This window comes from Lepisosteus oculatus, chromosome 12 (assembly GCF_040954835.1).
Source record: "Lepisosteus oculatus isolate fLepOcu1 chromosome 12, fLepOcu1.hap2, whole genome shotgun sequence".
Lineage (NCBI taxonomy): Eukaryota > Metazoa > Chordata > Actinopteri > Semionotiformes > Lepisosteidae > Lepisosteus > Lepisosteus oculatus.
In genome coordinates this window covers 2,151,523-2,170,000 of record NC_090707.1, presented here as the reverse complement: position 1 = coordinate 2,170,000, position 18,478 = coordinate 2,151,523, and the positions used below count along the sequence as shown (strand labels likewise).

Genomic DNA, 18,478 nt, shown 5'->3' with positions numbered 1-18,478 from the left:
AGTCAATGATTCTTGGGAGCCGTGTGACAGAAACAGAGTGTGGCGAGAACTCATGTAAGACACCCCATTTAAATGAGCCGGTGTTAGCTATTCATTTCTGCTAATGAACTAGCTGTGCAGAGTGCTGAAAGGGGAAATATTCAGGAGTTTAAAAATTTAATATGCAAAAAAAATGTACGTTTAGAGAAAGGAGTTTGATTTTGTGGATATTATAATCATTGCAAAAGCCCTCTAAAAATATTAAAGACCCCACAAACCTCGATTGTATTTACTTTCATTTTAAATTTCATTTAAAAATGTTAATGATTTGGAAAAGACATGACATTTGTTTTTATATGTTATTGAAACAATAGTCAGAAAAAACAAACATGCTGTGACTTTATAATACGTTGGGAATAGGTGGTGCCTTTATGTCTGTGCTATAGCCGTGTTGTAGTTCCAATGATAATGTTTTTCTCACGTGATAAAATATTTGTCATATTTTAAAATTTTCACAAAGTATGTTGTTTAAATAATCTTCAAAATATTACACCAACTTACGGGTACTCTTTTTTCTTGGTGCCTCCCTGTCTACTGTGGTACCTCAGCACATAGCTTAACTCTGAGATAAGCCTTACTTTTCTCATGCTTTTTTCTCCTGTGCTTTGGTACTTTGTCTGCAGGATGTAGGTTTTGAACTGAAGAGCACAGCGAAGTTTCTCGCTGTGCCTTTCCGGTTCCAGCACAATCCGAGTTTTGTGTTTGGAATTGTCCTTGACATTCTTTCATCCCACAATGGGGTGGAAGCAGTGTGCTGGAAACCATGACATCATTATCACTGACAGAGATTTTAAATAAATCACCTGCGTTCTTCACAGCCTCTCTTCTGCTTCTTCAAGGATTCTTCAAGAAATAACAAAAAAGAGGACTTCTTGTTTTCACTGCATTCTATTCCAAGGGTAACCGGCAATAAAATAGGAATGTTTTCAAAATAAACAGAATCGATGACATTAAGTAAACAGGCTGAATTATGGAGGATGAAAAGTATTCTGGCCTCCTTCTGGGTTTCTATAGAAACGTAAACATTTCTCCTGAGTAGGTGAATACCTCTTCTCCTCCAAACCTTTTACAGCTTGTTTGTCTAAGCTCTGCTTCAGCAGGTAAAGATAGCATTAATCTCTTTTGAAGTTGCAGATTATAGAAACACATTGTATCACTATATATTTAGTATAGTAATATTGTAAGTGCACATCAGTTAAGATTACACAAAAGCAGCAACCTATACAGTATACTGTGTTTTAAAGTAAAAAAAAGTTTAGATCCGTGTCTGGATTTTCAGTAGTCCCCTAATGTAAAATAAGGGTTAGTGGTCTTAGCCTACCTCCTGGTGGAAGGATTTTCACACCTACTGCCCACAATAAGCAGAAACAGGATATTTTTGAGAGAAGAAGAATTGAAACAAATGTGACTGGGTTATGACAGCATATTGACCAGCTAAACTGAGTGATCATTTTCTCGGATGTTTTACTCCAAATGGGAATATAAAAACATCTTCAAATAAAGTTGCTAAAGTTAAGAAGCCTGGAAATATTTTTTCTAGATTTTCTAGATAGAGTGTGGTACCTGAAACTCATGGAAGCTATTCCTGATTCTCAGAGCCCCTTAATGCCAACACAGCATAACAGCTCTGATGAAGGACCAGTTCCACTGCCTCAAGTCCAGTGTGCTCATTTTTCTCAGTGAGGATAAGTTTTGTAGTCTCAGTATGAGAAAAGGGAAAATGACCTCCAAGTTTAACTCGTGAGTAGCTGCATGGAAAGTGAAAGTCCTATAACTTGCTTTCATTCTGTGCTGCTGCTGCTGGCTTTACAGAAAGTAGTTATTTAATCTATTCAGTCCTTTGTTTATTTGTTGTGCAGGTAAACAGACAAATGTTTGCTTCTTTTGAAGAGGTGGAGGAGTCTTCATAGATAAAGTACTCCTGAAAAAATTAAACAAGCACAGTTATCAAGTACAGCTTTACCAACTTAGCAAACTATAAGGCACAAATAAACTAGTGGATCAGAATTTATTGATGAATGCAGGAAAAGCAGAATTTCACAGTTCTCGTGTCTCAGAAATTTAGAAAACGAGTCCCCCACAAAGCAGTTTTTGTTTATTTTTAGAATGCGTCTTCTGTTAATGAGGTTTTGGGGGACGAGTTGACACTACTGTTTTCACTTACTTTGTTGCTGTGTGTTGCTGGAAAGGCAACAAATCCTCAGTTACTTTAACATATCAATGAGGAAGGAAGTGCAACAGCTTGAGCACTACCAGTATTATGCAAAAAAAGGCGTCCGTGTTGCTGTTTCCCCCTAGTCACTGGGTCTGTGTGCCCTCAGATGGAAAGCTTATGATACTTGTGACTCCAGACTGCCAGAAATCACATGAGAAGAGCAAGGAGGAACAAGAACAATAGCTATATTTATAACTAACCACTGTCTTCTCGGAAATACCTTGATTTAATTTCTAAAGACACGGTGGAAGATGTTTTAGGGAAGAACCATTTAAATTGATTGTCTGTTTAAGACAACAATGTTCTCCTTTCAAAAAAGGCTTATACCATTTTTGAAATACCAAGCCTGGAATCTTATTTTTTAAACATTCTGTCTAGGGTCTATGAACACCTTTAAGGGCTGTGCTGTATTTTGTAAGAGCAAGACGTGTATCATGGATAGTATTTGAAAGTGAATATTATCTCTCACAAATAATTCTGCTTTACATGTAGATAAAGTTTGAGTTAGAAGTAAAAGAACATTCTGTCACTCTTTTTGAGCTAATCAGGAGGGGCATAGTTTCTTTGACTAGAGAAACAGGCATACAAAGGTGTTTCTTTATGCATCTGAAAAGTGTTCCTTGTAAGATATAGATGCATGCATAAGAACAACAAACAAGAGGGTCCTTTTGGTTCAATCTAGCTTGTTTGGTTTTTGGTAGCGAAATTGATTTGAGGATTTCATCCAGTCATTAGTTATGCTCCAGAGTTAGCTATGCCCTCCTGATAAGCCTCAATAAGGGCAAAACAGCTGTTTATGGCTGTTCACTTTGATTTTATTTACGCAAAAGTATAAGTCTGTTTAGATGGTTCTGCTTTTCAGTATTGTGAAATGGTGAGAACTAATTAGAATGTACATTCCCATAATTCATTGCAGCTGCTAACTGTTAAAATACATGATAGCTGTTCACAAAGTCTGTTTCTCAGTTCATCTACAGGCTATTGTGAATCCTTCTGTTTTACCTGCTTATCTTTCTGACATGCTTGCAACACAAAACATTCCTGCTTTGATCACGTGTTTTATGCTGATTAGCAATATAAAGACGTCAAGGTCAGGAGACTGGATCCTGTCCTCAGAATCTAAATTCCTCAGTGTTTTAATGGATTCCTGCATCACGTGAATGACTGGCATGGATGTGTTTGTAAGATTTATCCCAGTCTGATCACTCTGGTGGACAGTTCGTTCTTGACCTCACTGTTCTGACTGGAGACTCCAGTTCCCCAGTGCTACAGGATGTTTTGATTCACAATTGTTTTTAATGCTTAAGGTAAATAAGTCCCAGTCTGGCTTAGAAGATAGTACTCATTCAGAGTCCTAAGCAAAGCCAGCACAGACTGGAGCACAGCAGTCCTTTTATTTCCTTGTACCTTCCTCTGAAGGCTTCATTGTAAGTGAGGTTTGCATGGTACCATCCAGCGCTGACTGTTTTTACTTCTTTCTGTTCTGCTCTCAGATGAAATGAAGGATGAGTATGACACTATGGGGCCTGAAGCCACTCTTCAAACAGCTGCAAATGGTACAGGTGAGTTGATTACTGAGTTAAAAGATTTGCCGAACGATGTCAAGTCCAGTATTTTTTACATAAGGTCGGTGTACCTGCCACTTCTAATTAGGGAAAACAATGCTGAATCCCACCCACAGGCCTTTGGGGACTTAACTTCTCTGCCCATGGTGTCATTCAGAACAGCTCTGATTGGCTGCGGTGCAGTTCGTGTAAACAGTCGGCACACCACAGCCAGATTTCTCCTGCTCCATGACCTCTTGCTTTTCTAGGTACGGCATGTTTTGAGGGAACAATTTTGTTTCCATAGAAATAAATGTTTAATATTCCATTTAGGCTCATGGAGACCTGGATATAACAATATGCAAGAATATATTCAGATCTGTCTGTCTAAAGTGTGATGCCACTTTGAAATGGAGCATTTTTAATTTAATTTGCTTGGAACACTTGCCTCATCTTTGGTGATAAAGCATCTAATGAGGAAAAGAAGAATAAATATGTTTATATTCTTGTAAGCCAGTGGCCTGTGGTCACCTGGGGGTTAAAATTTACTTTGAAATTATCAGGAATTACCTTACAATTTAGAATGAAGTTTGAAGTTAATTTTACATAACTAAACTTTAAAACAGTTAAACCAGAAATGATGTAACCTGGAAAGGCCTACCTTAATATCTAGACAAGCAACAGGCAGCAAATATAGTTAAACTGTAAGTATGATTCAGAATCAACTGGTTTGGTTTTTTATCGCTACTATAAGCATTGGTCCTTTAATGAGAGCACAGTGTATCTCATGGCCTAGTTTTAATTGTTATACTGTACAATTTAAAAGATCCATCGACAGTTTGACATTTTCAAATGATTTTTGACAACGACACCATCCACTACCTTGACCTTTTACAAATTGGATCATAAAATGTTTACTGCACAATAAAGCACAACTCACTGAGTTTACCTTTACTAGCTAAAGCAATATTTTAATTGAAAGGTACATGTAGATAACAAAAGAGGTTTTTTAATGTTCCAAATGGTGTATTTTCCCCCCCAAACTATTTAAATAGTTAGCTCCAGCTAAACCGACAGTAATCTGAAGAGGTATAGGGAAAAATAAAGACAAATATTAGACTACCATGCAGTGGAAAACAGAAGTAAAACTTGGCGTGTTGGCAGGACAGGCAGTGTTTGGCCTGCGTTCAGTGTGTACCAATCAGGGTCTGCCGTTTCCTAGCTAATGAAGGTTGTGGTTTTTTATGAGCTTTGTCTGTGATTAGGGCCAGCTATCTCTGGTCTGCAGCAAATAGTTCCCCGAAGAGCTAAAACTAAAGAAAACATTCTGAGGTAGATTTTATGTCTTCAAGCCATTTGAGTCTTTATTTTCATTTTTGAAGTTTTCATTTGACACCGCACGGGTCAAGCAGTTAGCATGTTAAATATTCACCATCCCCGCAGACAAGGTGATTCTCATTACATTTACTTTTTTGACCCACCGAAACCAAAAATCTGCTAATATGTTGGAAAACGAAAATGCTTCTGTGTGTGCTTAAAAATAGAAAAATCTGATTTAATAAATGTCTGTCTCTGTAGATAATCGTTAAAATTCATAATTTAGGCATCATAATCAAATTTCAGTTAATTTAAATTATGATGAGGAAAATAAGAAATTGGCAGCCTAAGCAAATCTGATTTTCATATAACATTTGTAGTGTAACTGGTAATATGTTTAAAGTAGAAGGTTTATCTTTAAAAGCTTTTCCAGCATTCAAGATGGTACTTTGCTAAGATTAACTCATATTTCTTATTTTAGTGGCCATTATCTGACAAGATAACACAGTAACTTAGATGTATACTTCCCAAACTACAGCCTTAATGGCTTTCTTCATCACATCCAGATTTACTTGTAGCAACATGTTTCCAATGTCTAGTGGTAACACCACATATGTCATGAAAAAAACAACAAAATGCAATTTCTTTTTTTTTTCTTTTTTAGTTAAGAATGTCGATTGCACTTCGGAATTCGAGGAGTTTTTTGCCAAACGGAAGCTGGGAGAAGGAGAGAGCCATGTGGTCAGTATTGCGGAGTACCTACAACGGGGTGACACTGCCATTATTTACCCAGAAGCCCCGGAGGAGGTGTCCCGCCTTGGTACACCGGAGGCCAATGGACAGGAAGAAAATGGTAAGAATTTTAAAGCACAGATACAGCAGGCGCTCCATGACACAGGCAGCTGTTGTCATTATGAATTCACTGAATGCCTCAGTGTTTACCTTCAGACTTGAAGAACAGCTGTTGAGGCCTGAAATCAGATAGCTCACCTCAGACTCTCAGAGGGAAAAAAATGTGTATATATGATACAAGGCTTTTGATGCATACTTTCTAAATGATGAAAGTACAATACAGAATGTCATTTAATAAATGGACCCAAGACATTTAGGAGAGGGGTGTTAAAAAGTATATCTGATTGTTAAAGTTCATTACTCGAAGTGGTTATAGAGATATTTTAAAGAATGGCAGGTCAGGATTAAAAAGCTACAGTGTTATTTAAATTTTGACAAGTGTGAAAGCAATATCCATAAGGCATTTGGCCTTGGGAGGAACAAGTGATGACATGGATAAAGAAGATTTTAATGGAAAAAATTGTCATAAAACAGAGACCATTTTAGAAGATGGGTTAACAAAAGGTTTTAGATGAGGTTGAAGAGCAACCGTACAAAATCTAATGCAGAAATAGAAAAGAGTTTTTGTGTTGTAGACTGCTTTAATGATGAAAAAATAACCACTCTTAAGATGTGTAGAAATAAATGTTGTGAGGATGTCAGAATACAGACATTCGAAACCATCTAGCTTGAAGATACCTATTCCATCTGCGTACAGGAGGCACTGACTTACTCCACTTCTAATTCTGACATAACATCACGGCCTCGTGCCCAGGACTGTTTGCAAGTTCACTGCACTGTCGTTGCCACTCTTTCCACACGGCTGAAGTCCCAAAGGCCCCGAGACAAATTTGTTTTTCCATTATTTAACGAGTGTGCAGTGCAAAACCTTACAGAGAGATGACTTTCCATTTCGAATTGCAGGCAAGCAGTGAGCATTTCTGCAGACATGATAAACTGGAGGCTTAATTGATTGTGCTGACACAGGCTGGCCGAGGTGATGTGCGCTGACTAGTCCAGGGTGTGTACGGTGTTGGGGGGGGGCGCGGATGCCAGCTTGAGATGATGGCACTCCACAGAGCAGATTGCAGAGATACCTCCCATTCCACTCTGGGCAGCACGCCCATTAGCTGCCATTGATTCGCTGACCCTTTGGCCTGTTTTCTCTCCCCCTCCCCCCCCTCCTCCATCCACCCTGTGCAGACCTGCCACCTGGAACTCCAGATGCTTTCGCCCAACTGCTGACCTGCCCCTATTGCGACCGGGGCTACAAGCGCTTGACATCACTCAAGGAGCACATCAAGTACCGCCATGAGAAGAACGAGGAGAACTTCGCCTGCCCCCTGTGCAACTACACGTTCGCCTACCGCACCCAGCTTGAGCGGCATATGGCCACACACAAGCCGGGGAGAGATCAGGTGAGGATCACATGCCTCTTGTTCTGTTTTAGATATTTTTTTCTAATGTGCAATAACCCCTTGGAGAAAAGATATCATTTTGATTGGCAATCATTATTAATTTTTCATGGCATTTTGAAGATGCAGATCTTTTAATGGTAATAGCTTTAATTGAGGCCTAAATGGTTTTTTGATGGCCTTCCCTGATATGATTTAGCAGTCTTATGTTCACGATCGAATGATTGTGTTAATTTCCAATTTAGAAATTTTATCTGCTCTTTAACTTCACTTTACTTTAAGCTTTTATGTTCCTTAAATTCAGACGAAAAACAGCTTCTTCTTAACTGTACCTTATTATGCATTCCCATTTATTAGATGTACTTGCGTAAATGCAGAAGCTTTGCATTTTAGAACACTTCCTGAGCCTTCAAACTCTGTTAATATCACCGCTGTCACGATCGTGATTTTTCAGCAAGAACATATAAACTGAAAGTATGTCTTATATATACTGTGTATAGTACAATATATAAAGTACTAGACATCAAGCTGATGTGATATTTACCCCCCCCCTTTCATAAAATGGAAAAAAACAGTATGTGCCAGAAATGGTTAACAATAAGACAAGGAGCTAAAGCAGGTAATTTCAGACACTGGGTTTTTCTTTCTCACATGAAAACACTTATCCTGAAATAAAAATTACTGAACCATCCCTATTCAGCACTGGCTTATTCCCCAGAGAAATTTGCAAGAAACCGATATTGATATATAAAATGATAGCATTATTATAAATTACTTATTTAAACATTTGATATGCCATTTGTGTAGTATGCAACATTTTCTGAATTTAGCTGTGAAGATGTTTTTTTTTTCAACATCACAGACTAAACAGATAGCAGAAATGCATTTTCACCTGGTCTAGCCTAATTTAAGGTGCAAATTGCCTAGTTTATATTCTAATGTTGTAATATGCTAAGTCTTTTCAAGTAGCATTATGGCTATAGATCAATCAAAAGTTGTCATTCTGCAACAGTGAAGCTTTATAATGGCTATGGAGGCATCATAGCTGTGCCACCATAGCTTTATGAACAATACATATAAAATATAAAATCCATGTTTATAGACCATTTGAAAAAACTCTCTTTCTACGGCCTTTGGCTGACAATGTTGTGAGACTCGTGTTTATCATACCTACAGTTTTAAGGGGGCCTGAAATTCTGTTATTGGACTTAGAAAGACTAAAAGTCTTGGGAGCTTGTATCTCTAAGCAATTGCTAACTCTGCGCTACTCATGTGACAATATGTGTGACAGTCCCATGGTTTGGCAGTTCCTCATTTAAAATGTCTTCTCTGAGTTTCCTGTTATTTTGGAGGTGATCTGATGAGGGCTCCTAAAGGCTGGTGTGTGCTTATACAGTATGTATCTTGGTATGGTTCTGATTAATAATTTAATGTATGAAAGTAAAATATTAATTACAGATTAGTAATATATATTTTTTTAAGTATGATATCTTGGTCTGTTAGAGTAAGATCACATTTGTGACTGGACAGTAGAAATTATTTAAGACCTTTACAAAGCATTTTATAAAGATAGTCATCATTATTAATTTTTTAAAAATATTCTAATAATAATAATCTGTTTTATTATTTGATTTAAACGAATCTATGTTTAGAAAACTGGATTTCTTCCTGAAAATGGTCCATAAAAATAGCTCACTAAGTAGTTGTCAAAAATGTGCTCCGTTACTGTAAGAAATGATGTGAACCACTTCTCCAGGGCACTGGTGTTCTCTCTGTCACCAGCTCAGGGCAGTAGTCTGGGGTGTACAGGAAGTGAAACAAGGGCTGTCAAGTCATGCCCAGTTCTGACAGAGTTACAGACTTGCTAGAGAAAGTAGTCACTGTCAGGGCAACCCGGGGTTTGTGCCTTTGCGTGTCCACTCCTCCCTGACATCTCGGTTTCGCTGATGCCCCTCTCTGGGGCGTCTGCTGTTCTTGACCGCGCCAGGAAGCTCCTCTCTCCCTCCACCCTCACGGCCCACACATCACCCAGAATGCACAGCTCCTGACAGAGCTGGAAACCCAGGCCTTCACCTGAGTGTCCATGTGGTGTATGTGATCTGCTGATCAGGGATCCAGCCTCCACCTGGGTTGGGAGGTCCAGCAAGGACGCTGTTTTAACGGGAAAGACTTACGCTTTGTTGCCCTTTTTTTATTTGTCTGTGTCTTCATCGTAAGCTCACTTAATTACATCTACGGGAAAATTGTATTTATCAAGCCCTTAATAAATTGCAAAAATTGCCTCCACTTTGAATTTTTACTCAATAAAAGCATCACGGAAAACAAACTCATAAACGGGGGGATAGATAAAAGTCTAGATTCATTACCACCAATAAGACAAACAGTAATATTCGGCTACGTCTTCTGCATTCGTAACATCCCCTTTGTAGCACTCAGTTATGAAGAGTAGATTCGGCGTTGAACAATCCCCTCATTTGCTCCTGGCATTTACAATTAGTAAATGAAAATGATTGTATCATATTAACAGTGGCACAACTAAAGTTTACAGTGGTCCTCTGAGGGAAGTGGGGGGAGACAAAGCAGCTGTTGCTGTTTGTTTATGCAACTCAGCAACATATGAGCAGCGGTCCCTCATTGGCGCTTGGTGGGCCGGCTTCTGCCTGATCTTTGAAGGTTGCTGCTGTTTGAACAAACCTCCCTGTGTCCTGTGTAACACCATCTGTCTCACCAGGAATGTGGGAAGAGTCAGCACACCCCAGCAGTTGTTAGCCTGAATCAGGGGCTGTTTCTGTGCAAAGAGATCTTTGTGTTTCCTAACCGTTTACCACTCTCACCTCCCGCCTCAAATAATCCGGCTGGTGCATATTATTACTCGTATTGTTGCTATTATTATTACTACTACAGCTCATTTAAATTTAAAACGGGTTGTTTGCAGCCTTTAGAGCCTTTATAGGTTTATTTCACAAGTCCAGTAATCGATTGTAGTCTTAGCTCACATACATCTGACTTCAGCAGACTAAACCCTTTTCTGCTGCTGGGGTCACAGTTAACAGTGTGGGTTTTTAAACGAGCCAATACTGATATTTCAGATATTATTCCAAATTAATAAAAAAAAAGACAGATCAGTTTGTTGATTTTAATGATTTTTCGTTTTGAAACGTGGAACGCTTCTGAAAGGGGCCTTTTCTTTTCTTTTTTTTTCCTTGCCAAATTCTAAAGACACATTTCCCTCGCTTACTAGCCAGGAAATTAAAAGGTTTGTGATTCACTCTGTTATCATTTCCTCACTTGTACTGCTCGTTGGTGTTGGAAGAGGAGAGGCGAGATGGTCTGTAGTAATGCAGGCCATTTGGCTTGTCTGCAGCAGTTGATTGTGATTGTTTACTGAACTCTCTCTCTGAAATGTTTGTGTAAAGCTCATGTAAATACCTTCTCTTCTACAGCACCAACTGCTGAACCAGGGAGCTGGCAATCGCAAGTTCAAATGCACAGAATGTGGCAAGGCCTTCAAATACAAACACCATCTGAAGGAACACCTGCGGATTCACAGTGGTGGGTAGCAGGGGTGCTCATGCACTCTCTTTGAATATTCATTACCTTGATTTCAGATTGTTCTGAAGTTCATAGAACTTATAGATTCGATTTTGCTTTACTCCCTCCGTCAATGAATGACTCACATTTATTTAGTAGAATACTCACATATGCTGCTTGACACAAAAAAAAAATCCTGAAACTGAATGTTATTAATAAATCCAGGAAAAACCATTACAACAGTAAAATGTGAAACTATTTGTGAACGTTAGGCTGTGTTTGAAAATGTTTTCCTAAATACTGCTTCCATTATTACAAATAATTGTTCCTGTTATTAATAGTGATGCTACAGCTAGAGATTGTAGGTGTTGGAATAGAAATAGCACTAAGCGTTGTCATGGTATTAATGGAAAACCAGAAGAATGGGCCTCTTGCCGAGGATTCCTGGAATGAAAGGTTATGAACGAAACCCTGTTTCCTTCCTTCAGGTGAAAAGCCCTACGAATGCCCGAACTGCAAGAAGCGCTTCTCCCACTCCGGCTCCTACAGCTCCCACATCAGCAGCAAGAAGTGTATCGGCCTCATCGCGGTGAACGGGAGGATGCGGACCAGCGTCAAAACGGGCTCCTCGCCGACATCGGCGTCCTCCTCCCCCACCAACACCGCCATCACCCAGCTCCGGCACAAGCTGGAGAACGGCAAGCCCCTCAGCCTGCCCGAGCAGCCGGGCCTTCTGAAAATCAAAACAGAGCCACTCGACTTCAACGACTACAAGCTCATGATGTCCTCTCATGGCTTCGGCGGGCCCGGCCCCTTCATGAATGGAGGAATGGGGGCCGCCAGTCCGCTGGGGGTGCACCCCGCATCTCAAAGTCCGATGCAGCATCTAGGGGTGGGAATGGATTCTCAACTACTGGGCTACCCTACCATGGGAAGCAATTTGAGCGAAGTGCAGAAGGTCCTCCAAATTGTTGACAACACTGTATGCAGGCAGAAAATGGACTGCAAACCCGACGAAATCTCAAAACTTAAAGGTTACATGAAGGAGCTTGGGTCTCAAAACGAGGAACAAGGACAAGGAGTGACCTCCCCTGGTGCTCCCCCAGGTGGTCTTCCAGTCGTCAGCCACAATGGTGCCACTAAAAGTATTATTGACTACACGCTAGAAAAGGTGAACGAAGCCAAAGCCTGCCTCCAGAGCTTGACCACGGACTCAAAAAGACAAATTAGCAATATTAAAAAGGAAAAAACTAATCACATATTAGACCTAGGTACTGAAGATAAAATGCATGACAATATTCTGTTTACACCTTTCTCCTGCCAGTACTGCAAGGAGACCTTCCCAGGTCCAATTCCCCTCCATCAGCACGAGCGCTACCTGTGTAAAATGAACGAGGAAATAAAGGCGGTCCTACAACCCAATGAGAACATAACTCCAAACAAACCAGGGGTGTTTGGAGAGAAACATGCACTCCTGCTTTCTTCCATGCTCTCTGAGAAAGGAGTGACGAGCCCCATCAACCCTTACAAGGAGCACATGTCTGTGCTCAAAGCGTACTTTGCCATGAACATGGAACCTAATTCAGAGGAACTACTGAAGATTTCCATAGCTGTTGGCCTTCCTCAGGAATTTGTGAAAGAGTGGTTTGAACAACGAAAAGTCTACCAATACGGCAATTCCAGAACACCACCACTAGAACGGAACAATGTGGAGGTGGCGCTGGCTGCCACCAACACTCCAGCTAAAGACACAGTGCCAGCCAGGTCTCCAGTGTGCTTGATAAAGCCCATGGACCGCATGACTTCCCCCTCCATAGCAGAACTCCACAACAATGTTAACAATTGTGACACTCCTCTCAGGCTTACAAAACAGACCCAGTACACTGTTGGCAAGCAACCTGGTGAAAAATTGGACCACTCGAGGAGCAATACTCCTTCTCCTTTAAATCTTTCCTCCACATCTTCTAAAAACTCCCACAGTAGCTCATACACTCCAAACAGCTTCACTTCAGAAGATCTCCAGGCAGAGCCATTGGACTTGTCTTTGCCCAAACAAGTGAAGGAACCTAAGAACATTGTAACTGTAAAAAGCAAACCCAAACTTAACAACGTTAACATTGACCACAACAGTGTTTCTTCTCCATCTGAGCACTCAGAGGAGCCTTTGAACTTGGCCTATTTAAAGAAAGAGTTCTGTGGTTCCAATAACAGTCTTGACAAAAGCACTAATCCGATGTTCAGTATTAACCCCTTTGGTGCCAAACCCTTGTACACATCTCTTCCACCACAAAGCGCATTTCCCCCAGCCACTTTCATGCCTCCTGTTCAGACAGGCATCCCAGGGCTGAGGCCATACCCAGGGCTGGATCAAATGAGCTTCCTGCCACACATGGCCTACACTTATGCAACAGGAGCAGCCACTTTTGCTGAAATGCAGCAAAGGAGAAAATACCAGCGGAAACAAGGTTTCCAGGTAAATAGGCGGTGAGCTCTTTGCACCGTGATCAGGGTGAAAAAACATTGCACATTCAGCTGCTAATTAGAAGCCTCTCTGCTCCCAAAGTACTGAATTCAAGCTCGATCTAAAAAAAAAAGCTTGCTCACCTGCAGCACACGAAACCAGCAAAGCAGAATAGATAAACAGATGTTGTATAAATGTAGAATGGTTTAATTCCTCTGTATGCTTCATTAGAGGTATCACCATATAATGAGTGTTTTAGAGGTTATAATGTGAGATTCAGGTGTTGCCAGACACCACAGTGTATTGTCTCTGCACAAAAGTGCAAACAGCATTGCATTGCCAGCTGTTCTATCTCTTCCATTTTAACAGTACATCTGCCCTCTTTCTAAATGTGTTTCGGCCAATTTGATTTTTCTCAGGTATTAATTAGTGAAAACTCTGTGTGAGTCAAATGTAGTGTCTGCATAAAAGCAAAGGTGTGCTTGCTTGCTGAGATGTGTAGCTGACTGACTTATGTCTTTGGCACATGTTTTTAGAACAAGCCAAAATGAGTTTCAACATGCAGATTAATAATGCACAGCTCCATGTTCATTACCGTTGAATGCTGAAGGCTGTTTAACATAGAAGGAACCATTTTGATAAAAAGTATTAATAATGTTTCCTATTCTAAGTTATTAAATTAGATTTAAAAAAATACAGCTACAGGCATTTAGCTCAAATTGATTGCAGAACGATAGTGCTCTGTTCTTAAAACCAGTGTAGCAATGTCCTCAAAATCATTGCGAGGCCAGAGCAAGCAGTCCTAATGAGGGCAGTGGTGCCGCTCCATTTTGGCCATTTAGCACACCTCTTGATTTAATCATTATGAGTTAGAAATGAGAAGACTGTGGCAATATGCCCTGCAAAGTCTTTCGCTTATTATTATGACCTTCTAATGTAATCATATTTTTTTCCCATTAATTTAAGTTAGCCTATCGGGTTAATCTTCCCATGAAAGAAGAACAGATAAATATAGAATTAATACTCTTTCAAGTATAAAATTAAGAAGAATTTGAATGCAAATATGTGGCGTGCAGGCCCATGCAATGATACTCAGAGTCAGGCTTCACTGGGAGGTAGTAGTAGGACGGGGGGTATTGTTGTTATCCAAGCATTTGCATATCTGCCTTTTTTGGTTTGTGTCGGTATCATAGCTTTCTTTTCATGTTTTTCGGAGTTCTTATTACAATTAGATCAGCGCTTAATTAAAAGCACGCGTCATGTCTCCTAGGAGTCTCCAGAAGAAAGTTTGTGAGCAGGTTACAATAAGTCTGTATTAAAGCCCTGAATGAAACACCAGAAGGTGACTATATTTAGGTGACAGGTGTGGATTGAAGAAATCTGGTTATCTTATAGGGGGAGCTGCTTGACGGAACAACAGATTATATGTCAGGCCTGGATGACATGACAGACTCAGACTCCTGTCTGTCCCGGAAGAAGATTAAGAAGACAGAAAGTGGTATGTACGCGTGTGACTTGTGCGACAAAACATTCCAGAAGAGCAGTTCCCTCCTAAGACACAAATATGAGCACACAGGTATATACTGTTCCAGACACTTACTTTACCTGATGACTTTTCATGTTTTGTGTTACTAAACCCTTAATTTTTTTATTCTTTGTTATTGTTTTTGTTTTTGTTTTTTTACAGAAGCGCGGCTGAATTATGTTTTATTTTGGTACAAAAACATAACGTTTCCTTTCTTTTAACAGGCATCAGCAGATTTTTTTTTTACTTTCTTTTGAGAAACACTTCAAAAACAGTTTTTATATTCTACGGTGAATAGAATAGTTTTCTTGAAAATATGATATGTAAAAGGTTGATGCTGTGAAATGTATCTTACCTACATTTATGGTAGATTGTATACAAAGATTAAAAATATTGTGCAGTGTTGTAACAATGGGAAAAATAGTTTTCAGTTCAGTGCACTAAATTTACTATATGGCATTTGGATCAGTCCCAGCAGGCAGTGTATTACAAGATAATAAAATTTTAACTTGCCTAAATTTTCTTGAGCCAGTCCTCCTTGAAGTGGTTCTTTAAGGTCAAGCTAATGTGTGGTTTGGCAGGAGACCACTTTGGTGGATGATCTGTGTGCAGATTTCCTCAAGAGACTGTAAAGAAGGAAATTTGAAAATGAAATGATTTACACAATGTACCTGACTTCAGTTCAGTGTGCTAACACTTTGGTGAACTACTATTTAATATTGAACTGGCAACAGGTTTATTATTGCAGAAGTTATTTTCTGTCCAAAAATGTACTAAGACTCCTTTGAATTTCTTTTTCTTTTATAAAAAGGTTTCTTTCATACAAAGGTTATATAAAAAATAATGGACAATGAGGCAGCATAATTAAATGTATTTTTAATTCAGCATAAGGATTAATCTATTGATGATCATCATGCCTGCATAACAAATTCAGGTGTAATGCATCGAGCCTTTTGAATTCGGTTGTAGTCTTACAGAAAGATAAGACCTTTTTTCGGTTTGTCTCTTTCATTCAATTGCATCATCTTTTGCATTCCTTCACTGTATTATGTACCGTTCCATGGCAGAGAAAGGAATTTGCTGTCTTGTCTATTTTTGAAATGGGTTTCAAGCAAGGCAGCTATGGAAGGTGTCGAAGGCATTCCAGTGCTATTTGTGGCCAGGAATTGGCCAGATGTGTCAGAGCTTGGCAAGGGCTGTAGGTTCCATGCCCTATCACAGGCTGACTGAAATGCCAAAGGAGAAACTCCATTCTGTGATTTGTGTTAAATAGATGGCGATATTTCCGGAAGCACTGAGCAAGTAGTAAATCTGACAGGTGTACAGTCCTGGTCCAGATATGTGCATTAGTAGAACCAGTGCCGTGATGAATGATGCTTGTATTTAGCAGGTTATTCTGTAACTGTGATGCAGTGAAATAAGACTCTTATCAATGCCAGAAACATAGGTTACAAGCTGTGTGTTGTAGCACTGTAAACAAATGATTGCATGTGGTGAACTAGGGTGGGAAGTCCCAAGATAATGACTAATCCCTAGTCATTTTAAAATATTAAACTTTTAAAAATGATTATGCCAGTATTGTTTCTAACATTACAAAACGTGCTGGTCTGCAATAGAGACATCCAAAAGTAATGAGTTATTTGATGTCATCTGTTGCTTTCTTTCCACAGCTGTTTTTTAAAATTATTTGTTTACCTGCTTGTTTTGGTTATAGTTCAGTGATATGCTTAAGTTATGATATTAATGCCTAAAAGAAATCTATTTTCCTCTAGTACTCAAATGTCATTAAGAAAAAGTGTTCTTCCTAGAAAGCAGGTGTGCATTTCTTTAAAAATAAAATGGACGTTAATGCTTTGAACAACGGAGAAATGTTTGTTTTTTACCTTTTTAATTTTCATGTATCGATTTGGAAAATGAAATGGTTTAACTTTGCATGTGTCAATGTTTTTGTTCATGTGTGCAACCCATGTAACCAATTTGCTGTTGTTTTGTGTCTTTGTAAATTGTTATTGTTCTAACAAAGCATAAACTGTTATAAATGGCGTGGCGGTGTGAGCAACGTTTGTAACCTGCCTTCTTTTTCTCCCTTTCGCCTTTTGTGTCTCTCCAGGCAAACGGCCGCATCAGTGTCAAATCTGCAAGAAGGCGTTTAAACACAAGCACCACCTGATTGAACACTCACGGCTGCACTCGGGCGAGAAGCCCTACCAGTGCGACAAGTGTGGCAAGCGCTTCTCACACTCGGGGTCGTACTCGCAGCACATGAACCACCGCTACTCCTATTGCAAGAGGGAGGCGGAGGAGCGCGAGGCGGCCGAGAGGGAGGCCCGGGAGAAGGGCCACCTGGAGCCCACGGAGCTGCTGATGAACCGGGCGTACTTGCAGAGCATCACCCCGCAGGGCTACTCCGACTCGGAGGAGCGCGACGGGGTGCTGAGGGACGGGGACGAGGGCGCGAGGGAGAGGGCGAAAGAGGTGGAGGGCGGCTACGTGAAGATAGGTCGGCAGGACGAGGAGTTCGAGGAGGAGGAAGAGGAAAGTGAGAATAAGAGTATGGACACCGATCCGGACACGTTAAGAGACGAGGAGGAGAACGGAGAGCACTCGATGGACGATAGTTCGGTGGACGGGAAAACAGAAACCAAATCAGATCACGAGGAGGACAATATGGAAGATGGCATGTGATAAACTACTGCATTCTAAGCTTCCTATGTTTTTTTCCAGTAGTATTGTTACCTGCTTGATTTAAACAAACACACTGCTGTGTTAAGCTGTACATGCACGTGCCTGATGCTTCCAGGAAGCTTGTGTGGTTGGACTGGAGAGGAGGGAGGCGACTCTGCCGACAGGGACAGCGATATGAATTCGAGTTGGGGGGGGGGGGGGAGGGTTGTTAAGAAAAGCTGCATTATGCAAAAAAAATAATTAAAGAAAAAAAAACATTTTAAAAAATTGTACAGTATTAAGGCCTAAAAAATGTGTGGTGCTAACATCCTAAAAACCCTGTGTTTCATAGTATTTATAGCACAAACTAGTAACTTGTACAAATTGCACTCCGCTTATATAATCACTACAAAAATAATAAAAAAGTATTGCCTATGTATATTTATACAGTGTTAAAAAGCAGTAGTGCCCGCACTACAGTTCATCAGTATTATTAATTATCTATCACTTAATGTGTTGTCTATAGTTTTGCCCTGTTGTCAGGCCATCTAACCACACAGTTTTAGGCCTAAGACTTTCTTTATGTGAAGGAGCTTAACTGATACCTGTGTGATTTTAAGATCTCGAAGTCTTAAAGCGACCTGGAGATGAAGGAAAATGTGTGGTGACTAGAAGAAGGAAGAGAGAGTGTAAGAGATGAAGGAGAAAGCCTTTGTAAGGTGGTTTTTTTATAAGAAAAAGCCTTATATGCAAACCTTTTAATCTGTGTGTTTCTGCAAGTGCCATCCTTGTATAGTGTAAAGGAAGGTAACATTTGTTACCCATGCACCAGCTTCAGTATTAAGAAATAGTTCACCTTGTTCTTTGAAGCACCCATGTCAGTATTAGTAAAATAGGCAGCAGTTCCTTAGTTTACATATGTTTGTGCAATTTTCT

At 39.9% G+C, this 18,478-nt stretch overlaps 1 protein-coding gene across 6 annotated transcripts in view; it reads left to right on the top strand.

Annotated features, from left to right (window-relative positions):
• Positions 1-18,478, top strand: part of zeb2a (zinc finger E-box binding homeobox 2a) — an 80,221-nt gene extending 61,743 nt beyond the window's left edge. For 4 of the 6 annotated variants that reach the window (XM_006636227.3, XM_015358389.2, XM_069197210.1 and 1 more), the window contains 7 exons: positions 3,748-3,816; positions 5,780-5,968; positions 7,150-7,364; positions 10,805-10,913; positions 11,381-13,365; positions 14,749-14,929; positions 16,989-18,478. In XM_006636227.3, the coding sequence (XP_006636290.1) occupies positions 3,748-3,816; positions 5,780-5,968; positions 7,150-7,364; positions 10,805-10,913; positions 11,381-13,365; positions 14,749-14,929; positions 16,989-17,563 (3,323 nt within the window). In that variant the 3' untranslated portion in view covers positions 17,564-18,478. The remainder of the gene's footprint in view (positions 1-3,747; positions 3,817-5,779; positions 5,969-7,149; positions 7,365-10,804; positions 10,914-11,380; positions 13,366-14,748; positions 14,930-16,988) is intronic. The other 2 variants (XM_015358390.2, XM_069197213.1) reach the window with 1 other exon arrangement.